Source organism: Nycticebus coucang, chromosome 19 (assembly GCF_027406575.1).
Source record: "Nycticebus coucang isolate mNycCou1 chromosome 19, mNycCou1.pri, whole genome shotgun sequence".
Lineage (NCBI taxonomy): Eukaryota > Metazoa > Chordata > Mammalia > Primates > Lorisidae > Nycticebus > Nycticebus coucang.
This window is the reverse complement of record NC_069798.1, coordinates 54219726-54239658: the sequence shown is the minus strand read 5'-3', so window position 1 is coordinate 54239658 and position 19933 is coordinate 54219726. Positions and strand designations below refer to the sequence as shown.

General features: G+C 44.9%; 1 protein-coding gene across 4 annotated transcripts in view; it reads right to left on the bottom strand.

The window, feature by feature from the left end:
* NEDD4L (NEDD4 like E3 ubiquitin protein ligase) overlaps positions 1-19933 on the bottom strand; it is a 345542-nt gene that overhangs the window by 227267 nt on the left and 98342 nt on the right. For all 4 annotated transcript variants that reach the window (XM_053571164.1, XM_053571165.1, XM_053571166.1 and 1 more), the window contains exon 2: positions 3148-3221. In XM_053571164.1, coding sequence (XP_053427139.1) covers positions 3148-3221 — 74 coding nt within the window. The remainder of the gene's footprint in view (positions 1-3147; positions 3222-19933) is intronic.

The following is a 19933-nucleotide window of genomic DNA, read 5'->3' as shown; positions in this document are numbered from 1 at the left end:
AAATTTATAAGGCAAGAGGCAGTTTTAGACCCACCAGCAAGCAGGACCTTAAAGAAGTCTGGCTCTTCAGAGAAAGCTGACAGCTAAGAAGGGCTGCTGGGGGGAGTGTGTGTATCTGTTTATTAATCTAAGGCAGGGGTCTTCAAACTACAGCTGGCGGGACCTCTGTCATGGAATCTACAAAATCACAAGTGTTCTAGAGACCAACAGTCCCACAATTACCGTGCCCCTTCTCCATTTCCATATCTTTCAGTAGCTTATGGCTCTAAAAGTATTGTTCAGAGGTCCTCAAACTGCGGCCCGCGGGCCACATGAGGCGGTGTGATTGTATTTGTGCCCGTTTTGTTTTTTTACTTCAAAATAAGATATGTGCAGTGTGCATAGGAAGTTGTTCATAGTTTGTTAACTATAGTCCGGCCCTCCAACGATCTGAGGGACAGTGAACTGGCCCCCTGTTTAAAAAGTTTGAGGACCCCTGATCTAAGAAAATGAAGACCAGAACCAGCACGGAGTTTCTTAGTCATTTTCCGGCAATTGGTCCATGAGGCCACAACACTACCTTTCTAATTAAGGTCTTCAAGGATAATTACTTCCCACCCTGCCCCCTATGGCAAAGAACTTGCCTGCTATCCCATACAAAGAGTCAAAACTCAAGGCTCGATTTGCTTGCCTCTGCTAAGATTCAGAGCCTAACACTACTACGATTTTAACTTCAGATCTTCTTAACAGGCTGAGAAATACAATGTGAATCAATTTTACTTTTTTTTCCCTAATGGAGGGGGTTTGATTAAAACAAAACAAAAATCGAGCTATAAAAAGAAATCACCAAATATGTCTAACTCCTTCCTTCAACACTATAGATTTCATTGCAAAAAGTGAGAACAGGCATTTTTAACATAAGAATGCAATCTACTTAGCATGCAAATATTTAAATTAAAAGAACAATATTTTTGCTGTTCCTTTTCTTAGGGCTTTACTTGTTACACAGTTCTTATTCTTGGTGCTCTGTATGTTAAGTAGTAGGGGACAGATACTAAAAAAGGTCCACCCCCCATAAATTTCTAATCTAGTAATAGAGCCAAGTAAATACTAGAAGACCATCAGATAATGAGGCAGGGATCTACAAACGCTAAAGTGATGTTGTACCCACTATGGTGACAAAAAGAGGGATTAGGAGAGGAAAGACATTTGGGCTGAATCTTGAAAGTCTTGACCACAAAGGCAGGATACCAGGTGGCCTTTGATAGGCTTGGAATTTTTAAATTTCAAGGAGTGGCATTTCAGGGAGATGAGAAGAGCTCAGGCTCATGGAATCAGCTGGAAGTGCCACTCTGCAAGCTAAGTACAGGGGAGGTCAGCCTGCACCTCTTGGCCTAGCTTGCCCTTGCTCAAGCACAGGCAGACACATGGTACGCCACTCAGTGTGACTTCCCGTGGACTCCACCTCCCCTCTGATATCCCCAGCAGCACAGGCTGATGTTAGTGACCCTGTAAGTGAAATTCCCTGTGACATAACGCAGAGAGTCACCATGGCTCCAGCACTCATTTGAGGCTTATGAAAGTGCAGGAATTTGGGCGGCGCCTGTGGCTCAGTGAGTAGGGCGCCGGTCCCATATGCTGGAGGTGGCAGGTTCAAACCCAGCCCCGGCCAAAAAACCACAAAAAAAAAAAAAAGAAAGTGCAGGAATTTCTTTTTTAATTTCACTGTTATTTCTATCAGTTTTATTTCTTGGTTTTTTCTTGAGGTTTGCCATTTTGGTAATTTCCCAATTTCTTAATAGACAAAACTGAATTCTGCATGATGTGTGGCAGGTTGAAAAGCAGACGTCTGCCTGCCAGCAGTAAAAGGCTTCTGCAGGGTATGCGGGACAGCACGGTCAGCTAGACAGAGGCCTCAGTACTAAGGGTCTCCAGTGCCAGACCTCACTATGGGCAACTGTATAGGGGGTGGGATGCATCCACTCACCTACCTCATCATTAAGCCCTGCAGTATTCCCAGACCACCACTCCACAAAGGGGAAGGGGCACTGGGCAGGGACATGAGGCCTGTCTCAACTACTCTTTAAGCACTATTGGCCTATGTGACCTCGGTGGATAATTTAACCTTTTTGGATTAGAGCTCTGTCAACCTTAAAAGAGGAAAGTTGACTAGAAGATCACTAATGTCCCTTTTTCCTAGGTCTAAAATTCAAAACATCTTTGGTCTCCAAAATCAGGTTCCAACCCTGGTGCCCGGAGGCTCCATCCTTGCCCTGCTACCAGTCCAGTAACTTCATGTGACACATCGGAGAGCCCATAGGGACAAAAGGGCTAATTTAAAGACGTGAATGTCATGAGCAATACTGAAAATAAAAAAGCCGAACACCAGGCTGCTTCCATCATGGGCGGTGCTTTATGTAAATGTCACAGAAGTCACCAAATTCACCCCAAATCACAAAATCTCTTAATTCAGATTATACATGTCAAGAATGTCCAGTTCTTTCTAGCAAAAAATTGACAATTTTATGTGTCTCTAAGTTAGGAATTAAAAAGTATTAAAATAAGCACAGCCATATGCCCAAACTGTATTTTACTTTTTTATGTTTTGTTTGTTTTTTGAGACAGAGTCTCATCCTATCACTGGGCTAAAGTGTGTGGTGTCACAGCTCCCAGCAACCTCAAAATCCTAGGCTCAAGGGATCCTCCTGCCTCAGCCTTCCAAGTAGCTGGGACTATAGGCACCTGCCACCACGCCTGCTAATTTTTCTATTTTTTTGTAGAGAGGGGGTGGCTTTGAACTCCTGGCCTCCAGTGATCCTCCCAGAGTACTAGGATCACAGGCATAAACCAACTAACCCAGTCCCCAAACTGTTTCCCTATTGAGAAAACAATGCCAGAACCTAATTTCCTCATAAAATCAGCCCATAGGAAGGACACATCTGTTGACTACCCCTATGATGCCCCCTCATCACCCCTAACAAAATGCGGTTCCTGGACAAGGCACACCAGCATCACTTACTCAATAGGAATGTCTGAGGTGGAACCCAGTGAACTTTGTTTTGAGAAGCCCCTCAGGGGATTCTGATAAACACCTACATTTGAAAAGTACTTGCCAAGTTCTGAAGAAGTGCACCAGAAACAAACAAACAAACAAACAAACAAACGTACCTGGCTCCAAAGATGTCCTTTTTGGCGAGATCAATTCCAGAAACAACTTTTACTCTGAGAATACGGGATTCTCCCTGTAAGAAAAAAATTAAAAAAAAAAAAAGTTTTAAAAATTGATCTTCAAGGGCCCTGTCTCACCCAATATTAAAGTCAACGATTTCTATGCAGCCCAGTACTTGGATACAGAACAAATCAATTCAAGCATAAAGCAATTCTGCAATTCTTCCTTATACTTAAGTTCAAAGAGCAACATTCCAGCTCTAAATTTGCACAACTCTAGAAATTTATAGCATTCAGCTTAATTAAGTACAATTTAATTCAAAAGATCAATTATTCCTGACATTTAAAGGAACTATTTCCCAGGTGAACCAAGAGCACAATCACATAGATAAAACCACTGAGAGAAAGGTCTGAACACAGCACGTTAGTGTAACAACAGCAAGTAATTCCTCCTTTGAAGTTTATGTATTTGTAAGTAAGGCCTGAGATGGAAAGGAATTTTAGGTGGTAAAAGCTTTCCTCAAAACTAGAGTGCTTTTCAAAATGTTGGCATCAACAAGCAAAAATAATTTCTTACTTCCAGTAGAAAGAAATTAAGAATGTTATCCTACATGGAAATCAACCCAAAGAATCTCAGAACTCAGTGGCTGATCTGTTCATTTGTTCATCATTCACATTTCTTCACTCATTGCAGTATTTCCTAAGCAGCTTCTAGACACTGGGACTTGAGATGCAGACATCAGTATGCTTCTGGGTCCCCTTAAGGTGACAAGCAGATCCACAGGACCCTGTGACAGCACATGCCAGAGGGTGAGGGTTAGAGAAGCATTTAAGGGCCAGGACATTTGGGGTAGCCAAGATGGCTGAGGAGGACTGGCAGGCAGGAGTCTGGGTAACTCTTAAGCTTCCAGTTTGGATCACTAACTGTTACCGTAAATTGAAATAGAGGATTGAGTCCAAGATGCCCTGAACCACCAGATGAGAAAAAAACAGAAGGCTAAATGGGGAGAAACATCTGATTTGAGTTAGAGACGCAGGAGTGATCGGTGTAGAGTTGGTAGTTGACAGTCACAGCTAAAGGTTTGCAGAATGTTATTGAAGAAGAGAAGGGAAAGGAAGGATTGCGTCTTAGAGAACACAAGGAAGGGGTGGCAAGAGACAGCGAAGAAGGACGTGATTGAACAGTAGGTTTAGTCCAGACCTGGGCGATGGGAAGAAAACCTAAAGGATCGTGTGATGTCGAAGGGGACAAAGGCAGAGAAAAACAAAACCAAGAGAAAACAGGAGGGCGGTGCTTGTCCACGCACGGCTCAGATCAAACGCACGCCCACACAGTGGGAGCACAGCCCTGATGTGATTTACGCTCAGGGAAATCTTCCCTCCCGCCGTGTGTCCCTGACACAGGGCTGCCCACGCACTAACAGCGGGGCACAGGCACGCGGTGAAGACACGTCTCAGCTCGTGTGTTCCTATGATCTTTCAATCAGCCTGCGTTCACGTTTGGCAGCCCTCAGGAAAGGACGAAGAGATGAAAGGCAGCCCAGACAAGGCAGGGATAACTGAAACGCATCCTTCCTACAGCAGAGCGTCGCAGTGTTGGCAGAAGTGCTCGGGGTTAGGCGCTCTCGGCATGGTTCCTGGAGGCACTGTGGGGACTTCCCTGTCCCTATATACTCCTGAGCTGGCCGTCAGCGGTTCTTTCTTTAGCACTGGATGCCATGTAGGCCAAGGCTCTTTTCTGTTTCTCCCAGCAGGCTGTACCCTGCTGCCAGTCACCTGATGCCTCCCATGGCCTGCTCAGCTCAAAGCATGTCACGGTGCAAGTGACTTTTACACATGGTTCAAAACACACCTTTGTGTAGTTCTCTTCTCTTAAGAAGAGTAGTGGCCCACTCATGTCCACAGTGCACATGGAAGGTGAAAGTCATGGCTTACACAAAACCCTTGTCTGCCAAACTAGGGGGTTCAAACTTGACTTGGGAGGGAACGGGACTTATTCAGAAGAAGAAATGGATGACAGGTGCTGTAGGTTACATACTTGTGTCTTCAAACCTCCTGCTGAAATTTGATCCCCACTGTTGAAGTGGGACCTGGTGGGAGATCTCTCATGAATGGCTTGATGCCACCCTTGTCCTCCAGGTAATGAGTTGTTGCTCTGTTCGTTCCCAGAGCTGGTCACTAAAAAGGAGCCTGGCACCTGCCCGCTGGCCCTCTCCTATGTCTTCTCTTCCTGCACAATCTCTGTACACGCAGGCCTGCCTTCGCCTTCAGCAGCCCAAGGCCTCCACCATATCCACAGGCTGGTGCCAGAATCACGAGCCAAGTAAGCCTCTTTTCTTTATAAAGTGTCCCTTTATAGCAATGCAAAACTGGACTAACACAACAAGAAAATGCTAGAGAACAGATGACTGATTTTCCTGTCTCCCGACCTCCCCCACCTCTACTCTCTGCCCCTCCCACCAGCCCAGATACATCAAACCAGCAATTCTGCCAAATACTACTGTTCAAGTATTAAAGTGATGTGTCCAGCCTGCCCTCAGTGCTGGCTAACGGAGCCGCAGGTGTTTGATCTGGCCACAGGAAGGCTGACGCGGCCTCCACACAGAGGAGCCTGAGGTGTCTGCTCAGCTCCAAGTTCTGCATACGCCCAGCTGGGATCCGGCAGCAGTTCTGTTTGCACACCCCAGGCTCACACTTATAACTGATCTGGAGGACACAGAGCAGGAACTGTGTCCAGGAAGGAAATCAAGGGACGGCCAGTCACAGAGCAGAAGATAAGAATTCTGATGTGAAACTGTCTCCTTGGCATTTTCAGAAGTCCTGGGTAGAGTCTTGGACTTTCCACACACTGGATAGCGGGGCTCACTTCAACCGTACCTGGCTTTGAAGACATGAGTACTGCTAATAACTGGTTCCCTGAAGCTTACGTTAAGGTTAGATAAATGGTCTTACATTTGGCATGCCTACTTTCCAAAAGTAGGCAAAAGCAGGCAACATTTATATGAACAAATGATTAAAAACAGATCTAAACAAAAGGATAATGTTTAGTGATCAAAGATACAGCAATAAAAGAAGATAAGACATCACCCCTCACACACACTCAAGCCAGCCTCTCTGCTGGTGTGTGAAGAGTACCTTATACAAGGGCTCTTAACTTAGGGGAAAACAGAAATGAATATCCTTCTGAAAGGCAAAGAATATTACACACCGGATACCTTAAAATTCTATCTGTAAACCCCATCATTAGATGAAACCTCTTTTAGGAATCATTCCCAAGAAAAGTACGGATAGGTGCAAATAAAACAGAATACTAGCTAAAAGGACAGTAACCAAAGCGGTTTTTAAATTGAAAGGAATCTAAAAGCCCCTCAATAGCAGACAGCTAATTCCATGCAATGGGCTATATAACACTGTCATCACAGCAGGTGAGAACCTGTAATGACACTCCTTCATCCCACACCCCCATGTGTCAGACATGTTATCTGAAGACTGCGATGTCAATGAGACAGAGTTCCAGCCTTCAGGACCCCCCAATCTAGCAATACATAATACAAACAAGCACGGCCACTTCTGATGGCAGGAAGCACTCTGAAGTCAAAATGACAGTAATACGTAAGCAACTGAGTAGAGGGAGAGGGGTGGAGAATTTACAGCTGGATGGTCAGTGATGGCCTCTTTGAAGACAGTAGAGCTGAAACCTGAGGGAGGCAGAGAAAAAAGGCAGGGCTGGGGCTCCAGGCAAGTCTGAGAACAAGGCCCCCAGGAGAGAGGGGCAACGTGGGTCCGGTGGGGTCAAGAACCAGAGAGGACAGCCTCGGGAGAGGGTGCACATTACTCCAACCATTTTTAGGGAGGCACTGTAAAGTTTTAAGCAGGGAAGTGACAAAATGTGTCTTAAGTTTTTGAAAGAACCACTGTGACTGTTGCATGGGGAATGGGCTCAGGGAAGCCTGAGCAGGGGGAGGGAGAGCAATTAAGAGATTCTGGCATGAGAGAGGGGAGCTCTATTTAATAGAGTGCAGATGGTGAGACCCCTAAATTCAGCATACAAAAATACATTTAAAATAAAGTGGTTATACAAAAAAGTTTCCAAACAGCTTATACAACTGAGTTGTAGGCTGCTGGTTGTTCAAGGAGCTGTTTCCATTTTCTCCCTAGACATGCTGCTCAACTACATTTCCCAGCCTTCCTTGCAGTCAGGGACAGTCACATGACTTAGATCTGGCCAATGGAATGTGGGCAGAAACAAAGAGGCCTCTTCTAAATGAGGCCATAAAACCCGGCCACTCAGCACTTTCCATTCTCACCCCATCCCTCTGCTAAATGGGAGGAACCCTGAAGGCTAAGAGGAGGAAACCCCATAAAGGGGATAGAGTTGAGCACTCCCTACAAACCCCTACTGGCCTTCCTCAGATGGTGAGCTGGAAATGGACTTTTTCCTTTTATTTATTCCCAATAAAACCAAGGGTCACCACAGCAATTAGCCTGCCCTTGTGTACAATATAATCTCATTTTTTAAAAATGTTAATGAATCCTGTAGCTCAGCCATCCACATACACCAGAGCTGGCGAGTATGAATCTAGCCCAGGCCTGCCAAATAACAATGACAACTACAGCCAAAAAACCGCCGGGCATTGTGGCAGGCGCCTGTAGTCCCAGCTACTTGGGAGGCTGAGGCAAGAGAATTGCTTGAGCCCAGGAGTTTGAAGTTGCTGTGAGCTGTGACACCACAGCACTCTACCAAGAGTAACAAAGTGAGACTCTATTTTATTTAAATAAATAAATAAAATAGCTGGAAAGGAAAAGGCCTGAAAAGGATGCTATTAATACTGATTACCTCTGGATAGTGAATACTTTTTTTGCTTATTTCCATTTTTTCCTCTTGAATCATTAAATATATTTTGTTTGAAAACAAAACTTTTGTCAAAACTTGACAAAATACATAAGATAAACAAAAAAACAAGTTTAAATCACAGGTAATGGCACCATCCAGGGTTGCTGTATTTCTAAAATGATTAAACCTACTTTTGTCATTAGAAATACACATGTACAAATTATTTTTTAGCTAACTGACAAAGGCATAGAGCAGTATGCTTAGGAAGATGTGAAAGGTTCTCTGATGAAATACGTAGACAACAGCTGGGAGGGCCTTTATTGAGCACTTACTATTTACAAGCAGCTGTTGCAGGAAATGTCACCCCTCTTTGAAGTTCAAGGCAAGAGAGCATTACTCTATAAAAAGTTTTTATTTGGGTTTTAGCAAAAATGTCTTATCTTTGTTTCCTCCAAACGACAAGCTTAAACACAGAAAAGCAGCCATCGTCAATCTGTAAGGAAGCACGTGACAAAGCGTGTGACTGGTTTATCAGATGCAATGGGCCGCAGGCCAAGCAACTGTACTTTCTGAAGCATTTTATTACTTTCATAAAATCCATGCATGATATTTTGAACCCTGTTTATGAGTCCAGGAGAATTAAATATTTAACTAAGGTGGCTTGCCTTAGACAATGAAAACATCATTCATAGGCTGACTGTACAATTGCCGAGAAGGAACAAGGCAGAAAAAGAGGCTAGGCCGAACAAACATAGCTTGCAGGGGCTCTTCCTGTTATTAATCTATTGTTTTGCATTGTTATTGTGTAACAGGAGTGACTCTGGGAGCTTTACATATGCTTTTCCACTGAGTTGTTTAATTCCTTATCAAAACGTAGAACAAGATCAGGTACTCAAGTGAAAAATGACAGTGGCACACTTACAAATAAGGTGTCCCAACTGAGAAACAGGTGGTACTGTGAAAGCTCATGTGTAAGACAGCTGTTTGGAAATCAACGGTCCTGGCTCACATAAATTGTGTACACACAGCAGTTACCGGGTTCCCAAGCCCACCCACACAGCCTGTGAAATACAATACTATCTCCAGCGCCCCTATGGTAAAATAAATTTCAGGCTTCAGCTCATAAACTCAAGAGACTGGAATACCTTCCCCTCAATGATTGTGTCTTAAGAAGGTAACTTGTCCTTGGTGTGTGTCACACTTTATGGGGGCAAGACATGATTGCAAGAGGGACTTTACCTAACAATTGCAATCAGTGTAACCTGGCTTATTGTACCCTCAATGAATCCCCAACAATAAAAAAAAAAAAAGAAGGTAACTTGTTAATTTTTATCTTTATTCTTCACAATGGCAGCCGCTCTCCCAAAAAGAAGGTGAGATCTGGGAAATCCACTGTGACCTCGGGATCACATACATCAGCTGTCCACATGGACAAGGAAGTCTTCAATCAGGATTTCTATATTTTGGTCCTTGTTCCCTAAATGAATTTATATATTTACCTTCCATATTCCAAAGCACATTTATAGTTCTACCTACTCCCCATAACACCTGCAGACTCACAGTAAAGCCTCCCTGGATTAAAAGAGACGACCATAGAAATATGTAAGCTATATATACATTACTTTAGTTGCTCTTAAAAATAAATAAGGTAACATATGGAATATGCCCGCCGTGTGCCTGCTTCACATTTGATATCATTATTCTTTCATTCCTACCTATTCTTGCCCCAACCCTGAGGCAGGATCTCATTTCATACATTTTTTAAGACTTTGGGGGTTTTTAGAGCAGTTCTCAGTTCACAGCAAAATTGAGCAGAAGACACAGGATTTCCTGTGCCCCCCATTCACCCCCACAGGCACGGCCTTCCCCCATTAGTGACATGGTGCACCAGAGTGGTCCACTTGTTATAGTTACATATCAGAATCACCCCAAGTCCACTCTCCATTAGGGGTCACTCCTGGCGCTGTACACTCTATGGGTTTGGACAAATGTGTAACAGCATGTACCTACTATTATAGTATCATACAGAATAGTTTCCCTGCCCTAAAAATCTGTGTTCTGCCTACGCATCCCTCCCCTGCCTCTGTACTTTTTTTTTTTTAAATCTCCCGCGTGGTCCTAACACCTCCCCGCTCCACACACACTCCTGTCGCCTTCAACTCTTGCTAGATCCCATCCCCCTCACTCTCGGTCTCTCCTCACCAGTGCCCGCCTTCTAAATCTTTCCCTCCAAACTTTTCCCTCCCTTCCTAGCAGGTCCCCTAACTTTACCCTACTCCCGTCCCTACTAAAATCTCTCAGTTCTCCACACTGAGCGTCTAACCGCACATTCAACAATAATGCCCTGAATGACAAGTGAGTGCAAAGCATTGTGCTGGCAAAACAAGCTGCATTCTCTGTCCCCCAAGGGCTTGCAATCAGCTGTGGAGGTTACATACTTGCAAAACTGCCTTTTATCTAGCAGTGAAATAGAGGCATAAGATATGAGTAGGGAGAACAAAGACCTAAGGTAAAAAGAAGAGTAGCTCAATTCCAGGACTACAGGGTTCAGCTCAAGCTCGGATAAGACCTATGATATGATGACAAACCAAACAGCCCCACTCACAAGGCTATCTGCAGTGGCTGTCCAGTTACCAGGGTCAGCCCAACACAAGACATATGGTCAAGTTTCAGTCCCACACGTTCTAGACAAGTCCAAGTCTCAAGGATATTAGTTCCTGAAAAATTTGAAAGAAGAAAGGATTCTGTGCAATGTAAATTTCTTGACCTCTACTAGATAATGGTCATTATTATGGCAAGCAGGAAAAAAGTTAACGGAAAACGCAAAGAGATGAATCTTCAGAACAGAACCACAATTTAAATCCTCAAAGTGACTCTTAACTTCAAGAAATTCTGCCGTGTGCTTATCATATAGGACCACAAATCCTTGACGTTCCTTTGTTCTAGAGATTGGCCTTGATTTCTCCCCACCCTCCTTGTAGTAACCCCTTTCTAACAGACAGAATGTGGAGGGGACGACAGTGTGTGACTTTGAAGATAAAGTCATAAAAGACATAGTGGTTTTCTATTCTCTCTCAGATCACTTACTCTGTAGAAAGCTAATGGCCGCCATGATGTGAGGATGCTCAAGCAGCCCTATGGAGAGATCTCTGTGGTGAAAAACTGAGGCCTCCAGCCTCCAGCCATGAGTGACCCATCTTAGAAATAGATCCTTCCATCCTGGTCAAGACTTCAGATGATGCAGCTCCTGCTGACATCCTGACGGCAACTTCACGGCAGTTCCTTGCCTACTATATACGCCAGTAACTATGTAAAGCATGTAACAGAACCACCCAGCTAAGCCATGTTTAATTTCCTGACCCATGGAAACTGTGACATAAGAAATGTTTGCTGCTTTATAAGCTGCTAAAATGGGGGCTAATTTGTCATACACCAATGCATAACTAACACACACGGAGAATCCCATGCAATAATTACAGTATAATTTATCTCTTCACTAAATCAAGATTTTCCTATGTATTAGGATAACACTTCAAAACAAGAAAAAGACTTCAGTGAGAAAGAAAGATGATTGCTTATGTTCTCTACCTTGTAAAAAGCAGTGGCATTTTTAAGGCAGAATTAACAGAGCTTGGTGACTTGTAAGTACAGTGGTTATATTATTTTTAAGAAATATGGAAATTGATACCCTAATAAAGACAGTCAATTTCTGAAACCAAGGCAACTCCAGAAAATTTAGGATATGTGATTATTCATAAGTATTAAAAATTTTGAAAAAATTAAGAATGCTAAAAACAAGAATAGCATAGATGATTCTATGTGCCATTAAAACAACTCTAAATATACGTTCCTTCTCCATTCCAGAGCCTCAATTTATGTTATGACTAACAGCAGGATGGTCTAACACCTGCCATTATGCACGTGAGACCCTTGCATAACCTCATTTGTTCATTCTTTCAAAAACCACTGAGCCAGGCTTTGCATAGCTGCTGCTGGCATGAGGCAACTTCTCTTGGTCCTAATTCACATGCCACCACCTTAGTCCAATCTTCCTAAAATGTCTCTTTCCATCCCTGTAGTAGAGGCCCCCTATGAAGAAATGGATCAAATGAAAACTCTTCAGCCTGGCAATGAAGTCTCACTATGACTGGCTTTACTGCTGCCTGAAGGAAGGACCTGTGCCCTTCACCAGGACCCAATTCCCCTCCTCCCACTACCTGCCCATCCAACACCTATCCATCCCCCAATGGTCTGCTGGAGTCCATGAGGTGACTCAGCCCAATGTGCCTGCTCTGTACCAACAACAGCACAGAATGATTCTGTAAGACAGAGTTCAAGCCCGCAGGAATTTGCTTCCTATATACCAGGAGAACAGCATATACACAATAATCACAGTGTGAGACACCAAGTTAACAGCAGGCAGGGACATAGCAACCCAGAGAGGAAGAATTAACATACACAGAAAAGGTGGGGAGCAGAAGCAAGGCTGGGAAGTTGGGACAGCCCAGATGACTGGACATTCAAACTAGGCCCTCAAGAGTGAGGAGAAGTGGGGAAAGAGGAGAGAGAAGGCTTGTGGGGAGGAGCTGGCATGCAGGGACACAGAGGGGTGGCAGAGTAGCCTGCATCTGGCTCCATCCTCGGTGTGGTGCCCTGGAGAACAAGCACAGGAGACAGACGGAAGGGAGATGAGCCTGGAGAGAGGAGGACAGGGACGCAATCTCAGGACACTTTCCACCATCCGGCAGATGAGCACCATGGCTCTGGGACAGAGGACCAGTGACTGGCTCCAAAGCTACTCCCAGGGGAAGAGCACAGCTTGGTGACAGGCCAGCTCTGCAAGGCTGAAGGGAAGGAACCTGCTCGGGTGTGCAGATGGGGCTGCTGCTCTCGGCTGGTAGAAAATAGAGAGAGAGAGAGAGAGAGAGAGTAGGTTAGGCTAAAGAAAATTTAAAAATGTGAGTTTCTTGAATTTGAGGTTATCTTCCCAATGGGCAAGTAGACATATCCAAGAGGGAGTTAGAAGTCAGAAACCAGAGCTCAGCACTAAGACAACACAGACTCCAGTGTGGGAGGCCTGGCTGCCTGCCTGGCTCGCCCTCAGGCGTGCCATTGATTCTGGCACTCAGGCACTAAAGCAATGCGGCCTTTGCTTCCTTGTAGGTAAGTCTTACTTCCTCAACTAGCCGCTGAGGCTGCACTGTTTGATGGGGTAGCCACTAGCTACATGAAAATGTTTAAATTTAATTAAACACTTTAACCACTAAAATTAAAGTTCCATGCCTTGGTCACAACAGCCATACTGCAAGTGCTCAATCGCTACACATGCCTAGTGAGCACTATGTTGGACAGTTCAAATAGAGAACATTTCCATGATCCAGAAAGTTCTACTGGATGATGTTACTCTAAGGGCAATAACTCAAAGCAAGATTTGAGTTTCAGTGCAACAGAATTTGCGTAACCTCATGCAAAAGGAAAGAAAGAAGATAGATAGGAAAAGAGGAAGTGAGGGAAGAAGGGTGGGAGCGCCCCCTCTTCTTGGCCCAGTTATAACAGAGGACACATCAGAAGAGCCCTCCTGCAGTGTCTGGAAATGACACGGGCTTCACCATAACCACGTGTTCTAGGGGTATTTCCTCTGCGAAATCAAATGCCAACATGCAAATTAAGTATCCATCAATGGCTGTGATGTCCAATAAAGCAAATACTGCATAGTGTAGTCAGAACCCCTGCATCTAGACATTGTTTTTTGTTTTTTTTTTTTTTTTTTTTTTTTGTGGTTTTTGGCCGGGGCTGGATGTGAACCCGCCACCTCTGGCATATGGGACTGGTGCCCTACTCCTTGAGCCACAGGCGCTGCCCAATCTAGACATTTTTTAAATCACTATACACATACTAGAATAGCAGGGAAGGTGGCTTCATACAGCATGCAACCAAGATCTAGGGGTTTCTGAAGAGTGGGACGGCACAGGTCAAAATCACAACCAGGCTGCTACATCTTCCAGGACATTCATAGAGTGCTCAGAAGGAGAGAAAAGAGGTGAAACTCCAACAAGGGCTCTTGGTCCCTTTGAGAACTTTTGACATGCTGGAAAATATTCAGAGAGAAAGAAAGGGCTGGTAGGAAAAATATCTGAAAGTTAACTGAGCACAGCTGAAGGAATGGGAGTAGCTGACCACCTAGAAAACCACCTCTGGGGAGCCCTGGTAAGACCCATGGGGCCCTTAGGAGAAGCCAACTGAGGGACAAAGGGATGAGGAAGGCCTTCCAACAATGACATCCATCTAGCTGGGAGCTGGTGGAACTGACACAGCCACACCCTTCTGCTCCAGAAAGGCAGGGCTGTTGTGAGAATCAAAGCCCAAGAGAACTGCGCTTGAGCACAGAGTAAGATTCCTACCAGTTCCCGAGCCAATTCCACATGACCCGCACTGAATCCCACAGGTAACTAAATACCGTTTTGACTCATACCTTAAAAGTTTTAGCATGACCTTTGTTTCTTTCAATGTCATTGGATGCCTTTGTTTCTGACTTTTTAATACAGCATTCCAGGTATTTTTCCTGAGTTCTTTGCTGGTGTCACTTACCCTACGTAATTTCACCTGCAAAATGTACCACTGGAGACCAGGTGGATACACAGGTGGGTTTGGGGGCGGCAGGTTGAGTGGCTACTAGTGGGTGGAAGAGAGGCTCCATCTGACACTCCAGAGTGTGCTCACTCCCATGAGCTCTCTGCTACCACGACTCAAATGTGCGTCTCAACAAGAAGGCAAGTTTAGAGAGTAGGTCTCAATTGAGAGATGTTAAATCTTCGCATGCCAAGAAACCACAGTAATGTGATGATTATGGGAAGGGGAGAGGAGGCTTTCATTGAGCAGGGCCTGTGAAATGAATGAGCTGGCAAGAGTTGTAGCTCAATGCACACAGTCACTGTATTCTGCTAATTAAAAATTCTCTTTTGGGCGGCGCCTGTGGCTCAGTGAGTAGGGCGCCGGCCCCATATACCGAGGGTGGCGGGTTCAAACCCGACCCCGGCCAAACTACAACCAAAAAAATAGCCGGGCGTTGTGGCGGGCGCCTGTAGTCCCAGCTACTCGGGAGGCTGAGGAAAGAGAATCGCTTAAGCCCAGGAGTTGGAGGTTGCTGTGAGTAGTGTGAGGCCACGGCACTCTACCGAGGGCCATAAAGTGAGACTCTGTCTCTACAAAAAAAAATGAAAAAAAAAAAAAAATACTCTTTTTACCAGAATACTTGGTAGGACTCCCTATAAAAGGTCTTTAAAGCATCCATTTATCAATGAGTCTTTTGTTCTAAATCTCGAAATCATAAGACAGGAAGCGTTTTTAAATTCCTCTATGATCCCCAAGGCAAGAATTATGGTGTGTTTATAGTTCTAAAAATGATCACATAAACAATGGCGCTTTGTTGAAAGCCAAGAATCATAGCTCATGGTCTAAAATTCTAGAGTCTTCATGGCAGTCCTAACTTTGACCTGTCACAATGAAATGAGGCTCGATTTCTGCAGGGAACAAGTAGTCTGAATAGAAGGAACTGGCAGAGGTTGAGGTTTCATGAGCAGTGCCTGCCAAGGGCCCTCAAGAAGGCATTCCTCACATGCATACTCTGGCCTCCGATGTGGATCTTACTAGGATCAGACCCAGGGCTCGTGTCAATGTGTCAACAGCTGCCAGCATCTTAAAGGACACACATGAGTGCTACTCTTAGGACACTCAGACAAGGATTGAGTTGTATGAGAAAATGGCCTACTGCATGGATCTGAGGGCTCGGGACCAGGGACCAGCATCTTGACTCCACAGGCAAATTGTAAGCACGGGTCTGCTGCACAGGAGCGTGCACTCAGAACTAGAGCACAGTGTGATTATTCAAACACACGCTGCGCCCACTCCCACAACAGGGGGACTCCTGCTGCTGCCTCCTGGGCTCTGGGCCTTTGAAGGGCACTGCCAGGCGGAATGCCCTGCAGGTTTCTATCTTCTACGTTCCAGACAAACATTCCCCCTCTTTTCCTAGGCGCTGGCCTGACAGTGCAACATAAGGGGAGGTTTCCCCTCCCCAGTCTGCAATCAAATCCCAACTTCCCCTGACCTCGCCCAAGTCCCCCGCTCTGGGATTTTGGATGTCCTCAAACTCTTCAGCCGCATACAGTAGAACCTCCACAGTTGACCACCTCCTTAAATTGACCTAATTTTCACAGACCAGATGTGTACTACATGTATGTATCAGTACAGTGGGCCTAGTCCCTTATGCTGACCACCTCCATGTGTTGACCAGTTTGTTACAGTCCCTTGGGTGGTTGACTTACAGAGGGTCTACTGTGTTCATACGATTTTCCTCCTCCCAATACCTTATTTGCTACTAGCTTAATCCTCAGAAGGTAACTATTCTAATTCTGGGTAGATACGACATTCCCGATAAATAACTATCCACTCCTGGGCTCCAGTTTGAAGTCTCCCTGCACTGAGACTGACCACATCAGAGGGTAGAGGAAGATGAGGACGAGGAGGACCAAAGGCCCCAAACACTGAGGAATCTGCCTGGCACCCGATACCCTGGTTCTAAGACTGCATCTACCAAATCGTATCCCATAATGAGCAAAAGATACTCTTCTATCTCAGAGGAATCAGAGATCAGAGATGGGCAAATGTTTCAACTCAGAAAGAAATGAGATTCTATAAACCATTCAGACTGTGCTCACAGCAGTTCTCCCTCTGCCAGAGCCACTAAGTTGCTCGTCATGCACTGAGAAGCCTTTCAGGGCTCCTAGACTCGTGAAGACCTACCATTAGCGCCACACTACCCTACAGTTAGTTCTCCCTTTACCATTCAGTGTCAATGCTCTTTAAATTAGCCCACAGACAAAGCCTGTGGAGGGCCAAGGGCTGGACAACAGATCACGAGGAGTGACAAGGACAACGGGATGTGTGCAACCATTCATGGCCAAAGAGCCTGGAGGCCTTACCTTATTCTGCAAAGACCTGGGAACCCAGACCCTTCAGAGGGGAGTGAATAAATGACATCAATTCAAGGCAAGGTCATACGGTGAAGCACTCAACAGGTCATGAGCACTTAGAAAAGAATAACAATCTTCTGCTAAGGTCTGCCTGAAATAAGACACACAGACAAACTTCTTTCCCTTTTTGATAAAGTTAACAGTCCCAGGATATGCTGCATCCACAGCACATGCAGACTTGGGTCAGCCAAACAGCAACACCAACAGCACATTCATGTTTTTCCAGACAGCAGGACCATGAGAAGAGAGACCGATAGCAAAGTTAGGAAGGCCTCAGTCGTATCCAGCTGCTAACTCTCCTAGCCAAAGTATAATTGTTAGAAAACTCCAGAGAGGTGTCTGGGGATTATGTTACGGAGCTCTGTTACTGGCTCCATTCTGTCCAACATTCTGAGCCAGGAAAATCTGGTTGAGAATATTGACAGCAGGCTAATCCAATTTGTGGCAAATATACACAACTGGATAAAATCAGATGACTAAATCAAAATCCAGAGACATCTCATCAGCCTGGGTGATGGGCCAAATCGCACAGTGTTGTGTAGACTTGGCTGCCCACATCCGCACAGAAGAACAGGATGGAAGACACGGGACGGGAGAACATCACAGAGGGGGAAGAACTTCTCAGATTTTATTTTTCTCTCCAGTTCAGTAGGATTCAACAACCACAGTGTAAACCTGCATTGGTAAAAACGTCCAGAGCAAGCAATGTCATCCTAACCGGGACCAGCATTAGGCGCAAACCTAAGAAGTGTGATTTAAGAGGGAGGCCGCGGTTTGGCTTTGTTTTTTAAGAGCACAAAGTCTATACAATAGAACAATACGCAGCCACTGGGAAGAAGGACAGTACTGTGTGTGCGCAGGTTTGAAAATCCAAGATGGACAGTCCCATGAAAGGCTGACAAGAGAGAACATTCTGTAGGGTCGGGCAACCTTCACATAAACAGGGAAAGGAAGGAAGGGTGTGTGGGTTTGGGGGCAGACACAAACATTTGCTTGCATGTGTATAAAGTAAACTCTACAAGGACTCAAGAAACTGGTGAAAGTGACTGACTCTGGGGATAGGAACTGGTTGGCTGGGCACAGAGGTGACTAAGAAAGAGAAGAGACTTCAACTCTTTGAATTTAAAACCATTTACAGTATTCCTAACTCACAAAACTGTTTTCGGTAGCCAGGATAGTTAACCAATAAGCAAACACCATTCACATTGTGTTTAACCTCGACGGAAATAAATATAAAATAAAAATAAAAGATACTTTTGGCAAGGAGGTGGACAGCGTGGCAGGAGAACCAAGGTCATTAAGGTCATTCACTCTCTGTCATGAGGCTGCAGAAGGCAAACCTCACCCAAGAGTGGGAACTGCAGAAAAGCAGATGTGCCTCCCTAAGGGGAAGGGACTTCCGGCCGTTAACCCAAGTCAAACACGGAGCAGGTGGACTCCATGGCTAAGAGCGGGCTGGTTAGCACAGGCGAGGAGCAGAGGCTGGCAGCCTGCCAGAAACATCAGAGCGGGTAGGAGAGCAAACCAGATGGTCCCCATGTCCCTGCCCAACTGGGAGATGTTGCGATTTTATAAGACCTGCATGTGAGGAACCAAAGGCTCAGTCTAAGAATTGTGCAAGATCACACAACCTGTATGTGTGTATGTCACTTGTCACTTCCCGGAGCGTGGAACAGTAATTACGATTCCCATTTACTTCAGAGTGACACATCGGTCATCCATCAATGAGAATACTTCCTATTTGCAACCAGTTTTACAATACTGTGGATGCAATAACCAAGAGCAACAAAATTAAGAGCAACTGTAAACAGAATGTGTGTGTGTGGGGGGGGTGTCATTGTTATTATTATTTGGCATCTTGGTCCCCAAATGGATTATGGTGACACCCGCTCTACAAGAGATGTTAAAAACTCCTTTTATGAAGAACACCAACGCTCCTGTTATAATGGGCTGGTCAGCAGACTAGTTCTGAGTTATAAAAACAGGAAGTGAAGGTCCAGGTAAGAAAGTGGAAGAGGTCACTTGTTCAGGGATGGCTGAAAGTCCAGTCTGAATCCTACACAAAGGCCAAGTGAAGCAGCACTGAGAAACCAGCCCACCAGCTGGGAAGAGAGAGGAAGGACAAACCTGGAGAAGGGGAGAGCCACAAAGGGAACGGAGCTGTGTCACTGAAACATCTAGAAGCCAGGAGGCCCACTGCCACAAACCAAGGGGAGCTGCAGGCTCCCGCCCCGGGCAGGAGTGACAAGGATTTGTACAACAGGTCTTGGCCAGAGACTCCCAAAGCAACTGGGTACTTGGGTACTTTGAACCCATCCTCAATTTCCCGATTCCTCACTTCCCTTCTGTCACCCCTGTGACTTGAAAGCATGCAGCTGACTGCTTGAGATGAGTGGTGGCCATCTCACTAAGTGACCTGCCAGGCACTTGTACAGCTGAGACCAACCGTCCATGTCACTGGCTTCTTGTTTAGGAGACAAACAAGCTATTGACCTTAGATGGGCCAGAGTCACGCAGAACTTTGTTTCCTTAAAATGTGCAAATGTCCATTATGAGAGGTAACAGTTGAGCAATGCTGTTACAAAGACGTTAACTCCTCTACAAAAACTCTGAAAAGCCCTATTCCCTAGCTCACAGGCGTTGCATCTTGTGTTCTGAATCGTACAATTTTTAATCTGTTAAACAAATCAGAAATCTGTTATTTTTTTTTCCAATTTCCTCATGAAATAAGTGAGACTAAAGGATTTTGTTTGAATCCTAACTCCAGAGTGTTTTTTTTTAATTGAAAACTAAGTGAAGTTGTTTAGCTTTTTCTTAAACTACAAGATAGTCTCAGTTCCTATGTTGAGTGTACGCTGCTTCAAAAGAGGCATATAAATAATATCAAAACTAAAATGACAAACAAACAATATTTTGGGAG